The sequence below is a fragment of the Acomys minous genome (genome assembly GCF_964271855.1).
Source record: "Acomys minous genome assembly, chromosome: 17".
Classification (NCBI taxonomy): Eukaryota; Metazoa; Chordata; class Mammalia; order Rodentia; family Muridae; genus Acomys; species Acomys minous.
The window spans coordinates 18,336,197-18,361,911 of NC_140500.1; the positions used below are offsets into that span (position 1 = coordinate 18,336,197).

The 25,715-nt window shown below is 50.3% G+C and overlaps 2 protein-coding genes across 2 annotated transcripts in view; both read left to right on the plus strand.

The window, feature by feature from the left end:
* The window catches only part of TEAD4 (TEA domain transcription factor 4), a gene marked incomplete at its 5' end in the record, with an annotated part of 79,833 nt that overhangs the window by 36,916 nt on the left and 17,202 nt on the right, over nt 1-25,715 (plus strand). The window contains 6 exons of the mRNA XM_084765296.1: nt 17,798-17,862; nt 18,206-18,268; nt 18,952-19,116; nt 22,470-22,598; nt 23,711-23,754; nt 24,216-24,271. Of these exons, the coding sequence (XP_084621422.1) occupies nt 17,798-17,862; nt 18,206-18,268; nt 18,952-19,116; nt 22,470-22,598; nt 23,711-23,754; nt 24,216-24,271 (522 nt within the window). The remainder of the gene's footprint in view (nt 1-17,797; nt 17,863-18,205; nt 18,269-18,951; nt 19,117-22,469; nt 22,599-23,710; nt 23,755-24,215; nt 24,272-25,715) is intronic.
* Nucleotides 3,431-4,138, plus strand: LOC311588560 (small ribosomal subunit protein uS8-like). Its single transcript, XM_084766318.1, has one exon. The coding sequence runs from the start codon at nt 3,702-3,704 to the stop codon at nt 4,092-4,094; it is 393 nt and encodes a 130-aa protein (XP_084622444.1). The 5' UTR covers nt 3,431-3,701; the 3' UTR covers nt 4,095-4,138.

Consider the following 25,715-nt stretch of genomic DNA (forward strand, 5'->3'; position numbering starts at 1 on the left):
TTTTCAAGAGAGAGTTTCTCTGTGTATCCTTGGCTGTTCTGGAACTCACACTGTAGACCAGGCTGGCCATGAACTCACAGCGATCCGCCTGCTTCTGACTCTCGAGTGCTGGGATTAAAGACACGAGTCACCAATGCCCAGTGCAAAGGGTTTATTCTACTTATACTTTGTATCACTCAAGCAGGGCAGGAACCTGAGGCAGGAGCTGATGCAGAGGCCATCGGTGCTGCTTGCTGGCTTGCTCCCCATGGCTTGCTTGCTCAGCCTGCTTTCTTGTAGAATTCAGGACCATCAGCCTAGGGGTGGCCCCACTGACAATGGGCTAGGTCTTCTCCTGTCAATTATTGATTAAGAAAATGTCCTGCATGTCGTGACAATTCTGGAATTTTTGTTTCTTTAAAAAAAAAAAAAACACAGGAATATAAGAATGTTTTTGTTTAATCCTAGGTGTGGGGATGTGGGGCTGCTTTGGATTATCCATAACGGCTGACTATGATTTGCCTCATGCGCTAGCAGAGACGTGGTTTTGCCTAGTGCGGATAGTTTTTGCAATTGTGGGACATTGGGAATTCTGGGAACTTTTCAGAGAGAGAATATAAATATTTGGGTTCCAAGAGGCTGGTTGGTGGTTGGTGGTCCATTTAGCGGGGGTTGGTTGCGGCTTGTTAGTGGTCGTGCTCAAAAAGAAAGAAATTAGATTCAGAAATCTCTCTCTCTCTCTTTCTCCCTTTTATCCTTTCTGTCCTCTCTAGTGATAGGGGGTAAAACTGGGGGGGGGGGGGTGGGGAATAAAGGGTGGGGAAAAGAGGAAACCACCAAGTAGCAAAGACAAGCTACACCCACAGGCTTGCCTGCCTCCAGCCCTACCTTATGGAGACATTTTCCTAATTGAGGTTCCCTCCTCTCAGATGACCCTAGCATGTGTTAAGTTGGTATAACAACTAGCTGGCACAGTGACCCATACCAGGAAAATCAGAAAGTCTGAGGCCAGCCTGTGTTACATAAGGAGTTTGAGGCCGGCCTAGGCCACACAAGGAGTAAGAGGCTGGAAGATGGCTCAGTGTTAAGAGCTCTTGCTTTCAGAAGATCTGAGTTCAGTTCCCAGCACCCATACCAAGCAATTCACAACTGCCTGTAATTCTAGTCTCAGGGTATCTGAAGCCATTTTCTGGCCTCCATAGGCACCAGTATGCAACACACACACACACACACACACACACACACACACACACACACACACACACACACAGGCGCACGCGTGCGCTTTCCCCCCAAGGTGCTTAAGTAAAAAAATGAATAAAACACACTAAAAAAGTATTTGACTGGCTCTGTTGTCCAGAGTCTTTGGCTGCCTGCTTTAGGTTTAGTGACGTTCTGTAATTCACACTATTGTTAGAGCCACTGCACCCTTCCCGTGCAGAAACTTTGTCATCCCAAAGTAGAACTTGGTACCCCTTAAACAGTGGTCCTTTATTCTCTTCCTTTTCCTTCCTCTCTTTCTGGCCCTGTCTCTGTCTCTCTCTGACAGAGTCTCACATATGTCATGCTGGTTGGCTTGGAACTCATTGTGTAGGCCAGGCTGACCTTGAACTCACGGGGATCTACCTGCCTGTCTTTGCCTTCTGAGTGACGGCATTGAGGTGAGCACCACCATGCCTTGCAGATAGCTCCTCAGGCAGCTGCCGCTTTTCTTTCTCTGTGGAAGTCACCATCGCAGGTCCCTCATTTATGTGGGATAATGTATTTGTGTGTGTGTGTGTGTGTGTGTGTGTGTGTGTGTGTGTGTGTGTGTGTGTGATTCACTCGATGTCATGTTCACGTGGTAGTGTATGTCAGAATCTCCTTCGGCTGTACATAGGACCGATGCTTAGATGTGCTCAGTGACTGTGCGTGGCTATTTCTTTCCCTACATTACATGAGAGGCTGTGGGGGTTAAAGTCCTTCAGGTAGTGAGCAGAGCAGGCCTTGCAGCCTCCCTCCTCCCCCTCACTCTAGACTCCTTAACTGTCCCTCCTGGCTCTGCCTGGGCCTGGCCTTGGGTCAGGTGGGTCAGTCTGTGGGCAGGGGGACAGGAGTGTCCTGCTCCATCTGATGACTCACCTGGCTTGCCTGAAGGGACGTTTCACTGTGAGCCAGACACTGGCTTATCCCGGTCTCTTTTTACCACCTTGGGGGCAGCCAGCACAGCTGGGAGGTATAGATAGCTCTGAGCTCACAGCAGTGTGTGGGGCAGGCCCCCAGGGAGGCTGACTCAGACCTCCTCTCGCTCTGTTCTGGCTGTGCTCCTCCGGTCCTCTCATCTTCCCTAGGGACCTGCTGTGCCCTATCCTCACCCCTAGTCAGATCGGCTTCAGCTGCCAGCAACCATCTTCAACCCCCACCCCACCCCCACCCCCAACCCCAGAGCCCTGTCTTTACACTTCCTGTGTGGAGCAATCATGTCCCAAGTGGACCAGCCAGTGAGGCCCTCAGTCAGCTGACAGCAGGTCCTAGACTTGGGGCTTTGGCCTTAGTGTTTTGACTACAGGGATTAGGCCTGTGACCAGCTCAGGCCACGGTACACCAGAGCAGAAGCTTGTGACCAGAGCCAGGCAGACGTACAGATGACATGCAGAGCCGCAACACAGATTAACACCTGTTAACTTTTGAGCCGAGGCACCATACTTCTTGGCTTTGCCCCCACCCCCACCCCCACCCCCACTTGAACACCTCTCCTCTCTCCCGGACCTGCTCCCTTGCCTGGGGTGCTTAACCTGCTCACTTTTGCCCTGTCACTGTGTGACCCTCCCTCTTGTATTGTGCGTACCCGTTCTGACCCCCCTTGGCTAGCCTGGCCACAGGTCCCCAGGAGCAGTGATAGGGAGGACAGTTACTCTTTTCACTCTTGTCTGCATCTGTCCTTTCCCCTCTGCCTCTCCTTAGCAGCTGCACTGAGTGGCCATCGCCCTCCTCCCCTACCACCCAGGCTGGCCCCATGATCCTCTGCATCTGTTCTTTCTGGTCCCAGCCTTCGCCTACCTGGAGGCCGCTCTCGTACAGCCTTGCTTTCTGCCCCTGATTTCATTCCCTGACTCTTGGTTTCTCTGCTGTGACCCTGGCCTGCCATTATGTTAGTCTTAGGAAGCGTCCGCCTCTCCTTGATCCCTGCTGGAATAGGGCTTCTGTTCTTGACGACTCTATGGCTAATGAGTGAGGCAGGAGAAATACCTTTTGTACGTGAACCACCCAGACAGGCATGTAGGGTGTAGCCAGGAAACCAGAGGGCTGGGTTGTCTTGGACCTTTCTGGAAGGAAGTGGAGCCTGATAGGGTGGGGGTTGGGGGGGGCGGCCACTGTGCTCTAGGCAAAGGAACCAGAGAGCGCTGTACCAGCTCACACGTAGGATTTGACGTGATGGCTTTGAGGGAGCCAAGGAGAGCATCCAGACAAGACACCGTCAGGAAAAGGTTAGAGATGAGTAGCGCACGTGTTAAAGGGGAAGATCAGGCTAGACCTTGGCAGCCCAAGGCTGAAGCCTTGTTGAGACTTTTCAGTGAGGGGATGGATGGGGCAGAAGTAGGGAGCCTGGCCTGAGCCCCCTGCTGTCTTAGTGCCATGGCAGTCACTGTTCCTTGGTGTCCTATTTTGCTTTCCATTGCTGAGGCAAAAAACTCAGTAAAAGGGTTTATTTGCTCTTTCTGCCATCTTTCTGAGCTGTTACCATGGTGCACATGAGTGTCCTGGCAGATGTTCTCAAGAGTATCAACAACGCCGAGAAGAGAGGCAAACGCCAGGTCCTTGTCAGGCCATGCTCCAAAGTCATTGTCCGCTTCCTGACTGTGATGATGAAGCATGGCTACATCGGTGAATTTGAGATTATTGATGACCCCAGAGCTGGGAAAATTGTTGTGAACCTCACAGGCAGGCTGAACAAGTGTGGCGTGATCAGCCCTAGATCTGATGTGCAACTTAAGGACCTAGAAAAATGGCAGAACAATCTGCTCCCGTCCTGTCAGTTTGGCTTCATTGTACTGACAACCTCAGTCGGCATCATGGACCATGAAGAAGCAAGACGAAAACACACAGGAGGGAAAATCCTGGGATTCTTTTTTTAGAGATGTAAAACATAAATAAAAAGCCTCCGTGGGGGTGGAAAAAAGGGGTTATTTGACCAATAGGTTACAATCTCTTATCAGGGAAGCCATAGTAGGAACTAAAGACAGGAGCCTGGAGGCAGGAACTGAAACAGGCACCATGGAGGAATGCTGCTTACTTATTCCCTTGCTCCTCCGTGGTTTGTTCACGGTTTTGTTTCACAGGCTTTTTTTTTTGGGGGGGGGGGTGGTGGCAGGTGCAGGTCAGTTGAGACAAGGTCTTACTATGTAGCCCTAGCTGTCCTGGAACTCACTATATAGATCAAGCTGACCTTGAACTCACAGAGATCCACTTGATTCTATAGCTGGTTCATCCTACCTCATCTCCCCCCACCCCAGGGTTTCTCTGTGTAGCCTTGGCTGTCCTGGACTCACTTTGTAGACCAGGTTGGCCTCGAACTCACAGCAATCCGCCGGCCTCTGCCTCCTGAATGCTGGTGGCGAGTGCTACCCCACCCCCACCCCCCCACCCCACCCCCGCTCATCCTGCTTTTTTATACACCCAAGGACACTTGCCCATGGGTGGCATCATCCCCCCCCCCCCCACCTCACAGGCCAGTCTGATGGAGGCATCTCTTTTCCAGCTGCAGTTCCATTTTCTCAGATGACCCGTAGCTGTGTCACTTTGACAAACAAACAAAGCCAAACAGCTGGATGCTTGGGCTTTTGCTCTTTGCTTCCTCATCCTTTGTGCTTTCCTCTCTGACGCAGCCCTCTTAGGACACCGCCTCTCTCCTCATGCTGCCTTGACTGACGGCAGGCTTGGTCTGGAGCAAGCCTTAGCCTTGCTGATCATTGCTTCTCTCCTTTGTAGAATATGTATGACTAGTTCTGATGCAGGGGGATTGACTGTATGGACAGTGCTCAGTGGTGTTAAATGTATTCACACAGTTTATTTCTTTTTATTTATTTATTTATTTTGAGACAGGGTTTCTCTGTGTATCCCTGGCTGTCCTGGACTCGCTTTGTAGACCAGGCTGGCCTCGAACTCACAGTGATCCGCCTGCCTCTGCCTCCCAAGTGCTAGGATTAAAGGCGTGCGCCACCACGCCCGGCCTTTATTTCTTTTTTTTCCAATTCCAAGCATCTTTGTAAAAAGCCAGACATGGCCACAAGTGCTTGGTGAGAAGAGGTAGGATTGCTGGATCTTGCCAGCTTAATTCCATGTTCACTGGGAGACTCTGCCTCATGGGAGTAAGGTGGAGGGTGAGAGAGCGGGACATCTAGCATTCCTGTCTCTCCTCGGCCTTTGGATGTACACACCCACATGTTTACACACACACACACACACACACACACACACACACACACACACACACACACATTCTTATTTTAAATTACACTTCATTGATATACTTTGTGTGCTTGTGCGTGTATATGTGAGTGCTCGTTTGCCATGGTGTGTGGATAAAGGTCAGGGAACAGCATTCAGGAGTTAGCCCTGTCTTTCTACTACCATGTGGATCCAGGGGATGAAGCTCAGATCATCAGGCCAGACGCAGACACCTTTACCCACCAAGGTATTTGTCTCACCAGGCCCTAAATTACTTTTCCATGGTGCTGAGGATGGAACCCAGAGCCTTGTATACTGGGCAGACAGCGAGTCCCCACCCGTCTTGATAACATTTGTGTCTCTGTGCAGCCACAATCACTATCTATTTCTAGAACTTTTTAGAACCACCCCCCACCCCACCCCCAATAGAAATGGTACCCATCCCAACAATAACTGCTCGTTCTTTGGACCCCAGCCTGTGACAACATCTCTCCTACTTTCTATCTCTGTGGGTTGGCCTGGTCTAGGTGCCTCAGAAAAGTATAATCATGAAAAGTTTACTTCTTTGTTTGTGAAGGTTTGGTTTTGTTTTGCTTTGCTTTGTATGGCGGGTAGAAGCCAGGGTTTCCTCTGTAGGAAACACAAGACCTCCCACGGGGCTGTTGTTTGTGCCCTTTGGCTGTTGTGACACTGCTAGTAACATTAGTTGTCAGTGTCTGAGCCCTTCTCTGCAATTCCTTTGGGAGTCTAGGAGTGGAAGGAACTGCTGGCTCCTATGGTGATTTTATGTTTAACTTTAAAAACAATGTTTAACTGGGCGTGGTGGCGCGCACGTTTAGTCCCAGCACTCCAGACGCCGCTGAGGCAGGCGGATCTCTGTGTGTTTGAGGTCGTCCTGGTGTAAGTATGGAGTTCCAGAATAGCCAAGGCTACACGATGAGAACGTTTCTCAAAACAAACAAACAAACAACAATGTTTGCTATTATTTTTCTTCTTTTCCTGTTGCTGTGACTCAATACTGTGACAGAAGCACATGAGCCAGTTTATTTGGGCTGAAAGTTCAAAGTTACAGCCCACTGTGGGGGCAAGTCATGACAGCAGGAGCTTGAGGTGGCTGATGACGTCACATCTACGAATGATGACTTTTCAAATTAAAAAATTATTTTTTGTCTTTCTTTCTTTCTTTCTTTCTTTCTTTCTTTCTTTCTTGACAGGGTCTCTCTGTGTAGCCTTGGCTATCCTAGACTCACTTTGTAGACCAGGCTGGCCTCGAACTCACAGATTCGCCTGCCTCTTATTTATTCTGCGTATATGGGTGTGTTTTCTCTCTCTCTCTCTCTCTCTCTCTCTCTCTCTCTCTCTCTCTGTGTGTGTGTGTGTGTGTGTGTGTGTGTGTGTGTGTGAGTGTCAGGGTGAGCACACGTCATGGTTGCTGGTTCTCTTCCGGTACCATGTGAGCCCCAGGAACTGAGCTCAGCGTGTCAGTCTTGGCAGCACTCCCCTCACCCACTATCTCTCCAGCTCCAAGAGTGAGTTCCTGTGCTTAGCTTTCCTTCACTCCTTTTTATGCAAGCGACTCCAAGAATGGTGCTGCCTTCTTTCAGGAGGCTTCTTCCCAATGCAACATAGTCATGATAAGTCCCCCAGGCAAGCCCTGAGCCTAACCTAATCTAAGTGATCCCTCATGGGTGTGTCTAGTGGGTGCCTCTCCTAGTGACTCTAGATGAAGTTGGCAATCAATACTAACCTGTTTTCCCATAGTGAATGTCCCACTTATTATACCCACCCCCACCCAGTGAGGCAGAAGGTTCCAGTTCTTCCACATGCTTGCCAGCCTTGTTATTCTTCCTGTTTCTGTTTGTAGCCATGCGAGTAGGTGTGAGGTGTCGTCTGTGACAGTGATGCTCCAGGATGCTCTCTGAGGTAACTGTGACACACACACATAGTTACCAGAGGTACAGTGCAGAGAAAACCTAGACCTGAGAACAAAAGTCTTTTCTCTCAAGGAGCTGTGTTTAGTGGGGACTGGGGCGTAGAGCTCAACCAAGGAATATGAAGGCCCCGACCATCCACTGGGGGTGGAGGTGAGAATGGGTACATCTACATGTTCAGGGCAAACTCTTAGGGGTGCCAGCCAACAAAAAATGTCCCCAGAAGTCTTGGAGCCCATTCAAGGATGACAGGGGTAGTAGCTCAAAGTCCCATTGCTGTGGTCACCTCTTCACAAAGAAGTTCCTCTGCCTGGCGTCTGCCATCACTGGATCTTGAACAGGGAGGCTCTTCTGCCATCCAGGTTAGGGCATAGCTCCTCCTTCCTGGGACCCAGCTTACAAGAGGGACACAGCGCAGAGAAAGGACTGGCTCTCTGGAGAGACCTCAGGTGGGCTCGTCAGATTCTCAGCCCATTTCAGTTTGTAAAACTCATTGCGTTCACTATGTATAATTTTTTTTTTTTTAAAGAGCAGCGTTACTTAGAGCAGGACCTGACAGTCTGAGGAAGATGGCCGGCTGCCCTGGTCTCCCACTAAGCAGCTAGTCTTTTACTTCCTTGATGATGATGCTTTTTTATGGTGTAGTGGGAGGACTGTTGAGGCAGGAGACTGCTCTGCCTCAGGAAATGAGATGCAGAAGTGACTGGTCCAGGTGGGATTTTGCAGGTGGGACAGCAAGTCTAAGTGGAGTTGTGTTTAGGGCTAGGCCTAGGCTGGCTGGTGGGTTTGTAGGAAGTAGAAGGGTCATGAGAAGGCCATGGTGGCCAGGCGGTGGTGGCTGCGGCACACACCTTTAATCCCAGCACCGGAGGCAGAGGCAGGTGGATCGCTGTGAGTTCAAGGCCAGCTTGGTCTACAAAGTGAGTCTAGGACAGCCAAGGCTACACAAAGAAACTCTATCTCAAAAAAAAAAAACAAAAATAAATAAATAAATTAATTAATTAAAATAAAATAAATAAAAAGAGAAGACCATGGTGGATCCTCCTTAGAGGCAACTCCCGCCCTCAGCTCATGGTCCAGCCAAGGCATTCCCTTCTCTTTTGGCAGCCCTTCTCACGGTGGGCCATGGGTCGGAGCTGTGCGTGCTAGCTGTTGGACACATGTTCTCTGACAGATGGGTCTACCACTTGTCTGGTGGGGATGCCCTTCCCAGCCCCTCCCAGGTCCTCTCCGGGGGTGGGGCCAAGACCACCTGCCACATTGCAATGTCCAGCTGCTCAGGATCTCCTGTGAAGGCCAGGGTAGGCTCCTGTTCCCATGTCTTGTGAGCTCAACTGCTGAGGGGTGAGGCTTGCAGCTACACAGCTGGTGGCACGGTTGGTACAGGGACATGTGTCTCCTTCCTTCCATGTCCACTTCCTCCCTTTTTACTTTGTTGTTGTTGTTGTTTGTTTTCAAGACAGGCTTTCTCTGTGTAGCCTTGGCTGTCCTGGACTTGCTCTGTAGACCAGGCTGGTCTTAAACCCACAGCTATCCACCTGCCTCTGCTTCCCGAGTGCTGGGATTAAAGGCATGTACTACCACCATCCAGCTCCCTTTTTTGCATTTTGAGACATACCACTATATAGCCTAGGCTAGCCTTGAACTTGGTCTATAGTCAAGACTGGCTTCCCACTAAAAATCCTCCTGCCTCAGTGATGAGATCATCAGTGTGCTCCACCACTCCTGCTGTTTGTGAAGGTTTCTTCCCACCAAGGCTCCTTTTTTATGAACTTGATGCATGGTAGGAATGCTCTCTCCAAGACAATATTCCTACCCTCTCCCTGACTCCCCACTCTTCATTATCCGTGGAATATTTCCCTGAGTGAGCGCCAGATACCACTGTCTGTGAGGGTTAAGGCTGTGGTCCATCCTTAGGTCTTGGGGAAGCCAAGGTCTTGCTTTGTGTTGACACTCAGGAAATCAGGATGACCCACCGAAAGTGGAGCAGCAGAACGGATCCTTGCCAAGCAAATCCACTCAGGAGAGGGCTTCCACAAGGAAAGCCAGCCGTTGTGTCACCGTGATGAATAGTCACAGCCCTAGAGAACATTTTTCTCCCAGTGCCTGGCCCACAAACAAGCCACGTGGCTGTGACTGAAGCATTTCTCTCCATCCTGGGCTTCAGTCTCTTTTTTGGACCAGCAGGGTGAGCCCCTGCTTCTAAGAGACATGGTTATGTTGAGTCAAAGTTACAGTATGTCTGTTAAGGAGTGGCCTCCTTGTCAGGCGTGGTGGCTCACACCTTTAATCCCAGCACTCAGAAGGCAGAAGCAGGGGGATCGCTGTGAGTCTGAGACTAGCTTGTTTATATAGACTACATAGATTATGTAGTGAACTCCCAGCCTGCCACCCTATATAGTAAGATCCTGTCTCAAAATACACAAAATGAACAACAAAAGACACAAAACAAAAGGGCTGAGTGGGCTCAACAGTTAAGAGCACTTGCTCCACAATCTGAGGACCGGAGTTTGGATCCCAACATTCCTACAATACCATGGGTTCCACATATGTCTGTAAAACTGGCTCTGAAGGGGTTGGCAGAGGCAAGGTTCTTGGGGGAGGAGAGCGCTCCTTGACTTCCAGCGCAGCCAAGAAAACATAAGCACTGTGTTCAGGGAGAGACTCTGCCTCAAAGGAATGGGTGGAGAACAAGATGGAAGGATACAGACACTCTCTTCTGGCCTCTGCACGCATCCTGCATACACAGCGCGCTCGCGCACATACACACACACACACACACACACACACACACACACATAAATAAATCTCAAACATTTACCGTTTGTGTGCATACATGTGCTATAGTGAGAGAACGACTTTTGGGTGTCAGTTCTCTCTTACCATGTGGGTCCTGGGCCTTGAACTCAGGCTGTCAGGCTTGGTCACAAGTAGCTTGACCCAGCTGACCATCTCTCTGCCCCTAAATAAATCTATAAATAAATAACCCTTTAAACAAACAAGGAAGGAGACAGAAAAGAGGGTCGAGGCCAGTCTGTATAAATCCACTTGTCATCCACTTGTCGTGCAGTGATCTTGAATAACTTAAAGCCTTCCCATCTGTAGCATGGATGTTACGGCGCCAGCTGCATAGAGCAGCGAGAGGCTATAACGTGGGGGTGCAAATACAGCTGTGACTTCCACATTTGTATTTGTATAAATCCTTTTACTGATATGGCCGGGTATCTGGTTACTACTGATAGCCCTGCTGGAGTGACAGGGAAGACACAGCTAATGACTCCTCTGTGTATGTTGGTTTGAATTGTATAACAACCGGCCTGGAGGCGGTGTGTGGCTGCAGTGACCTTCCCCATGTGGCAGGAGGGGAACTGCTTGTTTCTCTTGGCTCCAAACACCCTCAGAAACTCCACTTCTACACTGGGGCATTCACCCCCACCCCCTGCCAGCATCCCCTGTGGTAGGAGGGTGATGGAGTGATGGCCAGAGGACCACAGCAGGGAGACAGGAGAAGGCAAAGTTGTGGGCAGCACGCAGAGCCAAAGAGCAAACTGAGAGGGCTGGACGCTGTGTGATGAACTCTTAGCTATGGAATTTAAAATGGCAGCTCACAGGAGAGATGGAAGAATTTGAACTGCCGGAGGCCAGGGAATGTGGAGGTGATGGCCAGCGGTTCAGAGTTGCCACTGGGTAGGAAGGAGTTTTCCAGACCCATTTCACAGCAAGGTGTGGACCTCAACATTGCTGAGAGTCTTTCTCCCCACCCCCCACCCCCCATTATTGAATTAGGGTCTTGTTTGCTTGTTTTTCTTCCTTTTGTATTTTGTTTTGTTTGTTTGTTTTTTGAGACAAGGTTTGTTGTTGGTGGTGGTGGTGGTTTTTCTTGTATAGCCTCTGCCCCCAGGTTCTGGGACTAATGGCATGTGCCATCACTGCTCGGTTACGATATTTTTGTTTGTTAGGTTTGGGTGTTTGTTTGTTTGTTTGAGACAGGGTTTCTCTGTGTAGCCTTGGCTGTCCTGGATTCACTTTGTAGACCAGGCTGGCCTCGAACTCACAGAGATCTGCCTGCCTCTGCCTCCCAAGTGCTGGGATTAAAGGTGTGCGTCACCATTGCAGAGCTAGGGTCTTGTTTTATAGTCCTGACTACCCTGGGGTGGTAACACACTTGTCATACCAGCACTCAGGAGGCTGAGACCACAGTGGCCTTTTGCACTTGAGTGCTCGCCTGGGCTTGGAGGAGGGGTCTCAGCCAGCTTGTGTGGTGGTGGCCTGTTCTGTCAGAGGCATTTCCAGTCATCCTCTCTGGGCCAACAAATGGCCTGGGCAGTCATCACTCCTAGATCTGTTGATGGATGGTCTGAATGAGATTCCCCCGCCCTGCCCCCCCTCCCTTGTTCTGTTATTTGACAAATAGGTAGAGCGACCTGACAGTTGTAGGGAGTAGTGGGCTTACTCTGAATTTATGAGCTGACGCTCCAGGATTCCCTGCTTGCATGTGCACCTGCCACACCGTAGGTTTAATTCCTCACAGCACAGGCTGGCCTTGATATGTACTTGAGGATGACTTTGAACTACAATGGAAAAGTTATTTAAATTATTTTTTAAATTAAATTAAATGTATTTATTTGTGTGGATGTATGTGGGTGGGTATGGACATGCCACAGTGTGCATATTGAGGTCAAAGGACAACTCCTTCTCCACCAGTGGATTCTGGGAATCAAAATCAGGTCTTCTGTCTTCATAGCTTAGCACCTTTACCTGCCTAGCCACTTTAGTTAATTGTGTAATTGATTGATTGTTGGTTGGTATGTGTGTATCTAGGCACACGTATGCTACAACACGCATGTGGGAGTCAGAACACAAGTGAGTAGAGTTGGGTTTTTCCTTTCACCTTTACAAGGCTTCCATCCAGCGACCACTCTCTCGTTGTTAGACTACAAGGCACATGGTTACCTGCTTAGCTATCTGGAGATCCTGAGAACCTTCAACTTCCGATCCCACTGCTGCCTCCACCTCCAAAGTGTTAGAACTCTAGCCACGTTCCACTGCAGCTGGTTTCTGCAATGCTGGTGTGGGGTTGAACACAGGGCTTCCTGTGTGATCTAGACCAGGCTGGCCTTGAAGCCCGAGGTCTGCCTGCCTCTGCCTCTCAAGTGCTAGGATTAAAGGCATGTACCACCATCATCTGGCACAGAGGACAATTTTTGAGAGTCCTTCCATCTTGGGTTCTGAGAATCAAACTCAGGTCATCAGGCTTTCTTGCATGGCATCTCCTGGGTCCCTAAACTTAATCTTTAAGGCAGCTTACTACAATGTCAATGACACATACTTAAGGCAGACATGGTGATAAGTTTTGGCAGATGTAGCCACCTGTAAAGCCATCGCCGCCATCACAATAGCAAGCGTCCATCACTGTGTAAGAGATCAGTTGTTTTTCTCAGTATTGACAGAGGAAGCCAGGCCTGTGCCTGCTAGCCAAGTGCTCTAACACTGAGACACACCCCTAGCCAAGAGTTTTCAAACCTAATTTTGTGTTTATATTTTTCACCTTTTCATTCTTTTTCCCAAAGAGAGTCTTGTGTGTTTTAAGTGCCTTTGGCTCCACAGAATTCCCATGGCTTATGTATAGAGAAAGCTCAATTGAGTGTAAGATGAAATGCATCTTGGGAATTCAGACTAATTGGAAGGCATTGCCTAAGTTCATGTAGCTCCCCTGTTTATCTCTAAAGGCTAAACCGGTTCAGTTGCCTTATTGATCATTTCCTTTTCTTTTCTTTCTTTCTTTCTTTTTTTTTTTTTTTTTTTTTTTTGGTTTTTTTTTTTTTGGTTTTTCGAGACAGAGTTTCTCTGTGTAGCCTTGGCTGCCCTGGACTCACTTTGTAGACCATGCTGGCTTGGAACCCACAGCAATCCACCTACCTCTGCCTCCCAAACGCTGAGATTAAAGGTGTGTGCCACCACGCCTGACCCTTTATTGCTTTTTAAGCTGAAAGATATTTATTGAGAGCCTACAATGTACAGGCATTTTTCTCTTTTTATGTATGTACGGTATGCATGTCTGTCTGTCCGTCTGTCTGTGTGTTGGTATTGGGAGTCTTCACTGATCGCTCTACCTTGTTCACTGAGGTCACTGCTATCCAGCTTGCTTCAGGGGTGCCCTGGTCCACCTTCCAAGCTGCCAAGCTTGCCTGGAAGTTCCATGTTTCTGGGGACCTGATCTCCAGTCCTCTCACACAAATGTTTTATCCACTGAACCATCTCTTCAACCCTTTAGGGAGTTTTCTAGGTATCTGATCTAGACAAATAGCAAGCACCCCATCCTCAGGGTGTGCTCTTTTGGGAAAAGACAGTTCTCAGAGTATCAGTAGATCACGTGGTGCAGGGAGGAAAGCAAGGATGACAGTAAGTGTGCTGGCAGGGAGGGTGATTCTTGCTCCTCACATCATGGTCAGGGAAGATGTCACAAGACCATGGCAGCATGGATCTCCACCCAGGCCATAAGGCCATTCCAGACACTGCCAGGAACATGGAGAAGGTGAGGTTTCCTAGTGGAAGGACAGCAAGGACAAAGCTTAGTGGGCAAGTGGACCAGAACATTCCAGGAAGTGGCTCAGAGTGACAGATACATGACATCCAGAGAAGTAACTGAACTGGTTATGAGGGTGGACAGATCCTTTGGGTGCTTCTAGGCCATTTGGGGGACTTGAACTTTGTGTGTGTGTGTGTGTGTGTGTGTGTGTGTGTGTGTGTTTCAGGTTCCTTGTGTACTACACTAGGTAAGAGCTCTGCTGCTGTCTCCAGCTCTCTCTACCCTTCCCCTCGCCTCGCCTGTAATCCCAGCACTTAGGAGACATAAGCAGCCTGCTCTACAAAGTGAGTCCAGGACAGCCGAGGCTACACAGAGAAATCCTATCTCATGAAAAAGAGAGAACTGGGCGGTGATGACGCCTGCCTTTAATCCCAGCACTTGGGAGGTGGAGTCATGCAGATCTCCATGAGTTCGAGGCCATCCCGGACAACAGATGGAGTTCCAGGACAGTTAGAGCTGTTACACAGAGAAACTGTGTGTCGAAAAAACAAAAAACAAAACAAAAACAAAAACAAAAAAAAAAAAAGAAAAAATGGGGCGGGGGTGGGGTGGGGGAGAGAGAGAGAGAAGAAACAAAGAAATTATGTCTCTTGTGTTTCTTAAGCTGGTGTCCAGCCCCTGGTATCTGAGGAGGATGCAAAGTCAGGGCAGTGCCTTTTGGCCTTTTGTACACATGTCAGCTGCTGGGCTGAGCATAGCCTGAAGCAGGAACCAGGTGGAGGTGGGTTGTAACCCAGGCCAGAGCATGGTAGCTGGGGCCACAGAGCTGAGGTGGGGAGGAGCCTAATTCGGGGACTCTTTTGAAAGTGGAACTGATAGGTCCAGCCATTGCTTCATTCGTGCACTGATTTCATTTATCTGGTGCCAGAGAGCAGAGATGGTCACATGTTTGTTTTGAAACATGGTCTCATTATGTAGCTCAGGCTGCCCTGTAATTCCTGATCCCCCTGAGTCAGCTTCCCAAGTCCTGGGCCACAGGCATACACCCCCATTCCCAGGTTTGGAGGTGCAGACAGGAGTGAGAGCAGACTGAAGCAGGTGTGTAGTCTTCTCTTCTGGGGTACTGTGAATCTAACAGACAGAGGCCCAAGGACCACCTCCTGAGATTTCCACCATCCCCTGCTGTGCTTGCTAGTTTTACGTGAACTTGACACAAGCTAGTCATCAAGGAGGAAGAAGCCTCAATTGAGGAAATGTCTCCTTAAGATGGACTGTAGGCAGGCCTGTAGGGCATTTTCTTCCTTTCTTTCTTTTTTCCTTCCTTCCTTCCTTTCTTTCTGTTTTGTTTTTTGGTTTTTCGAGACAGGCTTTCTCCTGGACTCTCTTTGTAGATCAGGCTGGCCTCGAACACCCAGAGATCTACCTGGCTCTGCCTCCTGAGTGCTGGGATTAAAGACATGTGCCACCAACGCCCAGCTTGGCATTTTCTTAACTAGTGATGAAGGTGAGGCCCGGCCCATCGTGGGTTAGGTCGCAGCTGGGCTGGTGGTCCTGGGTTCTGTAAGGAAGGGAGCTGAGCAGGCCAGTAAGCAGTACGCCACCCTGGCCTCTGCATCAGCTCCTGCCTCCAGGTTCCTGTTCTGTTTAACTTCCTGTCATGACTTCCCTTTGATGATGTAGCGTGGTCTGGAAATGTAAGCCAAATAAATTCTTCTCTTTCTGAAGTTGCTTTGGTCGTGGAGTTTCCTTACAATAGTCAACTAGACTAAGCGTCCTGTCTTCCCCAGCTCCGGCTACCCTGCCACTCATGCTGGGACTTGGCACTGTGTCTCCACCTTGAATTGGCCTCTGAACTCTGATCACTTCTTTAGTCTAAGAATGTATTCTCCTTTCCTGAGGAGGAGACTGACTGAGCTAGTTCTCCTGCCCCTCACCCAGCTTTTTAAAAAAAGACATTTTACTCTGTACCCCAGGTTGGATTCAAACTTGCAGCAATCTTCCCGCCTCGGGCTCCTAAGTGCCGTGGTGACAGGTATGGACCACCATGCCTGACCAGAGTTCTCACTGAGCCAGAATCACACTTAGCATCCTTTTTTGTTTTGTTTTGTTTTGTTTTGTTTTTTTGAGACAGGGTTTCTCTGTGTAGCCTTGGCTGTCCTAGACTCACTTTGTAGACCAGGCTGGCCTCGAACTCACAGAGATCCACTGTCTCTTCCTCCTGAGTGTTGTTGGATTAAAGGCGTGCGCCACCACTGTCTAGCTTTTTTTTTTTTTAAATATGGAATGCTTCACGAATTTGCATGTCATTCTTGCTCAGGGGCTATGCTAATCTCTGTATCATTCCAATTTTAGTATATGCGCTGCCGAAGGGAGCACTAAGCTTAGCATCTTGAGTCAGTAAAAATGCGTGTGGTCAAATATAGAAGAAAGACTTTGGAGAACCGAATAGAACTAGATGAGAAGGTGGCTGAGTGGAGGTCCGTGGACTTGCTGTGGTCCCAAAGCTCCTTGGTGGTACTGGAGGTTCAAGGCCAGCTCCCTAAACTCCCAATTCTACAGTGCTTTTTCTGTAACCAGCCACCGGCTTAGGCCTTATTTTATAGCTGTAGCATAGTCCCCGTTAACTGACACAGTGTAGGACTGTTGGACGTTGGTCAGACTGCCAAAACCCCCTTTGAAATGTTTTCCCGGAGGGCTTTGTGAGGAGACATCTTTCAGGTGTCTCACAGTTTTAGGTGCACACTGGCTCACAGAGTGCCTGGGAGTCCGGCTCTCCACCCCTTCCTTCCTCGGACAGAGACAAGCCAGCACTCTCAGGCCAGCACATCTTTCCGGCCGTTGAGGACTCTTAATTTTGGACTTGGCAGTGGGGAAAGGTCAGTTTAGGGGCCAGCCTGGCTCAGGCCAAGCTCTCTAGTTACAGCCCAGGTGGCAGGCGGCCGGCTCGCCTTACCTGCCCCTGTAACCCGCTCCCTCACATAGTCAATCCAGCCTCAGCTGACAGGGCGGGCCTCTGCCATGCCCTCTGGCCTGGTGTAGAGCAGAGAGGCAATGGCTTCCAGTACTTCAGCCTTCCCCCTCCATCACTGATGCTCTTGTTCTTTGGCTTAATGCTGCCCAACGGCCAAGGTCCCACCGAGGCCCACCTGCTCACCAAGCCTGAACTCAGCTCCTCGTTTGCAAGCACACCTGCTCCATTGCGTGGATATGTGCCCCTCACCTGGATACTGAGAGTCTTGCTGAGCTGACGGAGGAAGGAGGCGCATCAAGGACAAGGACGAACACATGTCCCGAGCCAGCCAGGGCTAGATAGCAATATCTTTCCACACAAAAACCAAAAACCACACATGCAGCAAAATAACAACTGCAGAAACGGGCTGAGGATGTAGCGTAGGTATAGAGCGCTTACCCAGCATGCACAACGCTAGGCTTGATTCCCAGCGCTGTAGGAAAACCTAGCGTGTTGGCAATAAAGGGTACTTGCCTGATGCAGATCCCCTCCCACTGAGCTGTTTCTCCCAGCTGCTCTCTCTGTATGAGGAGGCAGACCTCCTCCCTGGCAGCTAGTAGAGTCCCAGCATCATGCCCCCTGTTGCTCACCAACCATCTTTAAGGTCCTCCCTCGCAGGGCAAGGGTCAGGTCCTCCCCTTGGGAGGGGCCAAGGCTTGGAACAGCCGCTGTGGGATGAGAAGCTCAGGCTGAGTGGCAACGGCCCGTGTGTCCTGACTCTACTACTGCCAAGTCCTCAGTCTGTCTAGTGAGGATGTAATCCCCTCCCATTACCGGAATATCCCTGTGCTCCCCCCCCCCCCAGAGGCGGGCAGGAGGGAACTCACAGAGCCCTTATTCTAAGTCCCCACCCAAGGTGGGCAGAGTGAGGCGGCCGCCCTCCAGCTCTCCTCACCGAGAGGTTGTGGGGTTTGCCTGCAGGTCGGAATGAGCTGATTGCACGCTACATCAAGCTCCGGACAGGGAAGACGCGCACAAGGAAACAGGTGAGTCCAGAGAGGTCTCCCCAAGGGGGTGGGAGCGGCACCCGCATCTCTGGGTTCCCTGGTCCTTCCCTTTACTAGAGAGCCAAACCCCCCCTCTCCAGGGTGCTGGGTTGAGGGGTCAAGCAAATCATTGACACCGCTCTTGCCCTCGTGAAGTACTGCCAGACTCAAGCAGACTCAAGGTGACCTGGGGCGGGCAGGAGTGAGTGCCCCACGTCGACCGGCTCCTCACATAGTCAGTCGTTCACAAGTGGAGGCAGAAAGCCATGGAGGACTAAGGGTTGGGGATGCATACATTAGCTGCCTAGGAGGTGAGGACAGGAATTCTCTCTTTCTGTAACAGGTCTCCAGCCACATCCAGGTGCTTGCCCGTCGGAAAGCTAGGGAGATCCAGGCCAAACTCAAGGTAAGGGAAACTGTTAGCAGAGGGAGAATCCCGGGACTTGGGGTGAAGTGGGGCATCCCAGAAGTTGCAGCTCTTTTTTCCAGCTGGGAAAGGCAGCCCTGTGGGTTCGAGGGCTTTCACTGTGTTGAGCCGATGTGCTTCTTGCTGTTAAGGACAGTTGGGGCCTAGCTTGTGGTATCCCTGTAGAGCCATGTTTATGGATGACATTCTCCGGCTGGGCCCTACCTGGGATTTTAGTGTAGGAGGGCCCAGGCACAGCATTTCTGTCCCCTCTGTGTTCTCTGAGATGAACAGTTCCATCTCCTCTCTAAATCTCTGTCCATGTAAGGTCACCTCAGGAAGACAATCTTTCAGGACTCTGGACCCAGGGCCTTATGGTGAGCAGTAGGAGTGAGCTACTCTCCATCGGGGAGATTTTTTTCCCCCCTTTTTGAGACAGGATTTCATTGTATATCCTTGGCTGTCCGGGAACTCACTCCACAGAACAGGCTGGCCTCGAACTCACAGAGATCCACCTCTGTCTGCCTTCCGATTGCTGAGGTTAAAGGCGTGCACTACCACCTGGCTTGTCCCTCATCGCTTATCTGGCACAGGTCCAGATTGGGTCAGTAGAACCACAGACCTCTCTGCCCCCTAAGGAGCCACACCCACTGTCTTTACACTTCCGTTCTTCCTGTCCTCAGCCCAGCTGTCCTCCGCACCCTATAGATTTGGCTCAGCACCTCCATCCTTGTCCCCAGGACAGCTGGCCTGCTGGCTCCATCCTTGGAACACCACCCCCAGCCCGAAATCCCTGTTTCTTCTCCATGTCCCCTCTCTGGTCTGCCTCTGACACACCGGGATCCCAGGTGACAGCAGAGGACAGAATAGCTGTGTTGTGTTTAGAGTGTTTAGGGGAATGTTCAACTCCTGGGGACCTCTCTACCGTCCATCCTTGCTTCAAGGAAGCGTGAGTCTGCTTGTAACTTAAGATTCAAGGGCAGCAGTTGGTGGGCCTCAGGAATCAAGACAGAAATCAACCCTCTGAAAATACCCAAATTGTCAGGTACCTGCATCTTCCCAGAGACTGGTCTGAGGGCTTTGTCCTACTTTCTTTCTTTTTTTTTTTTTTTGGTTTTTTTGAGACAGGGCTTCACTGTGTAGCCTTGACTATCCTGGACTTGCTTTGTAGGCCAGGCTGGACTCAAACTCAAAGAGATCCACCTGCCTCTGCCTCCCAAGTGTTAGGATCAAAGGTGTGCTACACCACTGCCCGGCTGACTTTGTCCTACTTTCAAGACTCCTGGGACCACAGTTATTAAGCTCTCGGGTGGACAGTGGAGTGAGTGGAAATCCTTGGGCTTAGTTCTACTCCATCTCTGTCTCGTGGCCGTGTCCTGAATCCTCCATGAGCCCCATTCAGTACCCTCATCTACAAAATAACAGGTGATAATGGCAAAGTGACCAGTAGTCCCCTTCCACTGGAAGATGCACAGCTCCTGGTCCTGCACTCTGGCCATTGATGTCATCCTTAACAATGTCCTTTCCACTTCCGTCTGCCTCTTGCCTCATGCATTGAGGATGTGGTTTCCTGAGCCTGTCATTTGTTTAGATTAAGGATACAGGAAGGGACACATGTTGCTGGCATGGAACGGATGGAACTCTTTGGACTTTGGGTACAGTTGTTAATCTCAGCAGCCTTGAGGATATGGCCTGTCAAGTCACCTCAGGGAGAGGCCTGGGAGGGCTGCCCTAGAATGGATGTCTTTTCCTCCCAGAAGTACACGACATAAGCTGTCAGAGGCAGCCTTTAAGACCAAGGCCCAAGTTTAGCCACAGACGGACAGTGAGTGAAGATGCCAGCAATGTCTCACCCAGTCATTGCTCTGAGTGAGGAAGAAGCCCAGCTTCTGTGTGCTCCATAGTGAGTGCTGGCCGCTACTACATCCTAACACATTTCCACTGTCCCCTTGGCTGGCAGGGCCTGCCCGGGAATTCTTAGTCAATTTTCTGTGACAATAAAAAAATTCCTCACACAGGGTAACTATAAAGCATAAAGCTAGGTATGAGTGTATGTGCCTACAGTCTTATCAGGAGGCTGAGGCAGAAAGATCACTAGGGCCTAGGCATTTGAGAACAGCCTAGACAACATAGGCTGACTCTGTTTTTATTTAGTTTTATTTTATTTTATTTTATTTTATTTTCCGACTCTGTCTTTAAAGAGAGGGGAACTGAGCCTGGCATGGTGATGCACGCCTTTAATCCCAGCACTCGGGAGGCAGAGGCAGGTGGATCTCTGAGTTTTTCGAGGCTAGCCCTCGTCTACAGAGTGAGTTTCAGGTCAGCCAAGGCTACACAGAGAAACCCTGTCTTGAAAACCCAGCAAAAAAAGAGAGGAGGGGGCGCGGGAACTGGGCATGACGGTACATGTGTACTCTCTCAGTTACTTGGGAGGCTGAAACAGGAGGACCCAAGTTCAAGACCAGCATGGGCACTCTAGTGAGACCCAGTCCCAAAATTTTAAACAAAAAGAAACTGATGGTATAGTTCAGTGGTAGAGTGTGTCTGTAGTATGTGTGAGTCCCCAGGTTCAAGACTCAGCGTCATGAAAAAAACTGGGTAGGGGTCATGGATAGAATAGCTGCTGCATCAGTAGAGTGGTTGCTAGCATGTGCAAGGCCCTAGGCTCGAGCACTAGCACAGAAAGAAAAGGAAAAGAGAGGAAGGCTTAACGATTATGGGACCGGAGCATTGGATTGGTGATTGAGAGCACTGGCTGCTCCTGCAGGGGACCTGGGCTCAGCTTCCAGCGCCTACATAGTAGCTTACAATCATCTGTAACTAGTTCCAGGGTATCTGACACCCTCTTCTGGTTTCCGCAGGCACCAGGCATGTACATACTGCACATGCACAGATGCAGGCAAAACACTCATACACATAGAATAAATAATTAATACATTAAACAAAGAGAGAGAAGAGATGTATATGTGGCTCATGGCCTGAGAACATGGCTGCAGTATCTATTCAACATCTGTGAGGCCTTCTTCCTGCACTCAAGCTGGAGAGAGAGCTTGTACCAGCCGTTGTCCCTCTTTGTAGACCACTAATGCCATCATGGGGACTCACCCTTGTGACTTTGCTCAGTGACCTCCCAAAGGTCCCATCGCTGAATAATCACCACTTGGGTCCCCTGTTCAGCCTCCCAAGTAACTGAGATTATACACACATCTAAATAGTTATCAACTTATGGATTCAGGGGTGCAGCTCTGAGCCACAGCATGGACCGTTCTCTTAATGCTATCCCTGTTCTCTCTGCCTAAATTCTCTGAGCTTCCAGTTTTTTTAAGCTGTAAGAGGGAACCTCCTGATCCTCTACCTTCCCAGGGCTCAAAGTGCATTAGCATTTCTCAAGTTAGTATGCTGTCCCAGGCCACACCTATTTCCAGCTTGCTCCTGAGTGGCTTCCGGGTCTGGGGCCCCAGGCTCTACAGCATCCTGCCTCTGTGTTGCTCTGCGGACTGAGGGATTGCCCTGCAGACTTTTAAGCTGCAGAGGTATCTGCCAGTCTCAACTCTTGTCTCACTCAAGGCAGACTTGGTTCTACCAGATTCTCATTTAGTGTGAAATATTGATTTATCGGTGCCTTCATTTGATAAAGATTGTAACTAGGGGGCTGGAGAGATGGCTCAGCGGTTGAGAGCACTTGACTGCTCTTCCAGAGGACCCGGGTTCAATTCCCAGCACCCATATGGCAGCTCACAACTGTCTATAACTCCAAGATCTGATACCCTCATACAGACATACATGCAGGCGAAACACCAATGCACATTAAGATAAATAAATAAATAAAAAGATTGTAACTGGGGCTTCAGGTTCAATGGTAGAACACAGCTTAGCACACTTGAAGCTTAGGGTTCCATCCCCAGCACAAGAAAGGGACAGGAGAGGGAAGTGGTGTGCGTTGGGGTGGCGGTTGGGGGCAGCGTCAGGCAGGCATGGCCTCCAGTCAGATTGATGCTTCCCAAACAGATGAGGAAAGTGATTAAAGAAGCCAAGCCACCTGCTCACTCACCTGACACATTAGTACTTCACAAACTCAAGCCTGGTCCCCAGCTCTGGCTGCTGCCACTGGACAGCTTTTCTGAGCCCAATGCCAGCCCGTGCCTCCCCTGAGCCTGGCTGGTGGCCCCTGCTCAGGTGCTCCCTTCCTATGTCTCCCTAGGACCAGGCAGCCAAGAACAAGGCCCTGCAGAGCATGGCTGCCATGTCATCCGCCCAGATCGTCTCGCCCACAGCCTTCCACAGTAAAATGGCTCTTACCCAGAGCCCTGGCTACCCAGCAATCCCAGGGGTAAGTGGGACAGCCCAGAGCAAGAGGCCAACACAGCTTTTCCTCACACTTCCTCTTCTGCAGAGCTGGGAACTGGGGCCAGGCTCGATGCTGCTTTCTCTCTCTCTCTCCTGAGCCCCACCACCCAGGGCCCATTCTAAACCATGACTTTGCTGGTGGTAGACCCACCGTTTGACGTCCTTAGCGATAAGGCCTTTAGAGAAAGCAGCAAGGGGCTGCTCTCATGAGCTGGCCAGATGAGAATTGGCTTTATCCATAGTTGAGGAAGCAGAAGTCCAAGGACTGGACCTGAATCCTGAGGCTTTGATGTAGCACTGTGTGTTTTCAAATACCCGCCACTCATCCTCAATCCCTACTGGTCCTGCTCAGCATCCCAATAGCGCCCATTCTGTGTGGAGAGCTGACGTCTCGGGTCAAACCCGTGCTCAGATTTTCACTTTGTCAGCCTAACGACCGGTCTCTTAGCCGTGTCCACATTGCCACTCTTTTAGAATGTTCCCGAAATGGCCCTCCTCCCCAAGCTTGCCATTACAGTCTGACTGGCTTTTTAAGATGACCCCCAGCTTGCACTGTTCTCACATGTGAGGAAGGGACATGTCTTGAATTCCACAGGTCTTTCTGCCATCGTATTTGACAGGGAGTCTTAATATTAAAATAGATGAGGCATAAAATGATTCTATATAGACACTCGGATTAATTCATTCCTTTTGGTGTTCAAGGTGGGAGCCAGGTGCCTTATGTAAGCTTAAGCACACGGTCTGCCACTGCACCCCTGAATAGATTTCTCGGCTCTAGGACCTCGGAGCCTGACATGCTAAGAGCTCTGTGGGTCTCGACAGAGGGGAGAAAGTGCATGGTTGGCGAGCCTGGCTTTCCCCCATGGAACACAGAGAAACATGCCTAGGTGTGGCTACTGCCTGTTAGCACCAGCCAGCTAAACAGAGGCACTGGTTTGTCTTCCTCCCACTGTTGGAGCTGCCTTTCTTCCTCCTTTCTCATCTGGAGGCCTGCCTGGGCTCTCCCTACTGACTTTCCTCCGCACGTTCCCTCTGGGCTCTGGGCCCATGCACACACCACAGCCATGCTGAAACTGTGCCTTTTTACCTCCACAGTTTTGGCAAGGAGCTTTGCCAGGCCAACCCGGGACATCCCATGAGTGAGTATGGTTTGCTTTCCTATACCTCACTCCCTGAACTGAACTTGAACTCAGACTTTTTCGGAAACTGAGCCTGGCTGGGGGGTGAGGGGATGGGTTGTGGGGGGCTGGGCTGTGGTATGACATCCGCCTTTTCATGATAACTTGCCTTTAGGAATAAGGCTTTGCTCCCAGTCGCCACAATGCTTAGTCTGCAATGTCCACACTTGGAGTGTCATTTACAGGGCCTAGGTGGACCTAAAACTTGATATCCAAAGAGACATCTGCTTGGCCCAGGACAGGATGTGGGGTGGATTGCCTCAATAGATGTATTGCTTCTGTAACTCAAACACAAAACCTGAGGGAATTGGCAGGGGAGGGTGCTGGAAGCCAATGGCTGCTAAGTCCACCAAGTGGCCAAATAGCCAGGGCTACCCTGAAGCTCTTCTCAATAGCTGATGCCTCTCTCCTTTCTCCTGCAGTGTGAAACCTTTCTCTCAAAACACCTACACTGTCCAGCCTCCACTGCCTCTTCCAGGTAGGTGGCTCTTGCCTCAGGTCCCAGGCTCCCAGTGCCTGGGTCCTGCTCTTTTGTTGTTGTTGTTGTTTTGCTTTTCTTTTCCTTCCTTCCTTCTTTCTTTTCTTTTCTTTCTTTCTTTCTTTCTTTCTTTTTTTTTTTTTTTTGAGACAGGGTTTCTCTGTGTAGCTTTGGCTGTCCTGGGCTTGCTTTGTAGACCAGGCTGGCCTCGAACTCACAGCAATCCACCTGCCTCTGCCTCCCTAGTGCTGGGATTATAGGCGTGTGCCACCACCCCTGGCGGGTCCTGCTCTTATCACTGCTAAATGTCATGCTGCCATGGGCTCAGACCCTACGTCTCAATTTTCTGGCTAGACCACATTTCTTGCCTCTAGTCAGCATGCTGCAGCCATGCCTCATGAGTGCTGTGGCATTCTGGGGCTGACACCAAATGCCGTACTTCTTGTCAGGGTTGGCCGGGACACAGAATAGGAAGATAATACTTATGTCCCCAGGCCACTCTTGTAGGGTACATGTGCTGGTTCTTCCAGTTTCCCCCTTGGAGTGTTGCCAACCCTCTCTCAATTGGGAGCTGAGGGGGCTTTGGGTAATGTAACCTAAACAGCTTGCTGGTTTGGGCTCTGACCTTCTCTCAGGAGGCTTCTCCAGCCCTTTTCGCTCCTTCCCTTTGTAAAGAGAAAACACTTTGAAAGGGTTTTCCACCTTCCTTGGAGAGTGACCAGCTGTGACATTCTGGCTGTGGCCTCTCTCTCGGGCTTTCCTGACACACCCGGTGCTGCTCACTGCTTCTTTCACCCCATTCACTGAGTTGGGTCCAGTCCTCATGGTCCTGTCCTCTTTCTGTTCTCTTTCCTCTGTCCATGCTGATGCAGGATGTACTTACATCCACCACGTTCTCGCCTGGATTACCGCAGTGGCCTCTTCACTGGCTCCCTGTGATCTCAAAGCATCTCTCTCACCACGTTATTTCCAGGCTTAGGATGCCTCTGGCCCCAGGCTGTCTTAATGATGATATCTGAGCTCCGCAGTAGATCTGCAGGACTCCTGAGACCCAGTTAACTGTGTTTCCCGGTCTTGTCCACTGTCCTCCCTGCTCTCCCTCTGAGCTGTGGCTAGACTGCTCCTCCTGGGCCATGGCTCCTCCCACCTGTCCTCACCCAGGTTAGGTGCCTGCTGTTTGCCAGCCCAGGGCTCTGCAGATCTCTGTCCAGCAGGGCGTTCTTCATTGCCATTTCTGTTTGTGCCCCTGCAGTGGTATCTGTCTATCCTTGTGGGTCCCTACGCAGTGCGCATGGCAGCTCCTGGGTGCACTGGGGCTGAAGGAAGGAAGGAAAGGATTGGGTGGATGTCCTAAGCATGGGCTGGTGTGTTCAGCATGGCTGGCCGTTCTCCTGGACCATTCTTTCTTGGTCTCCTTTTTTCCCCCTGTGCTGAGTCTACTGCT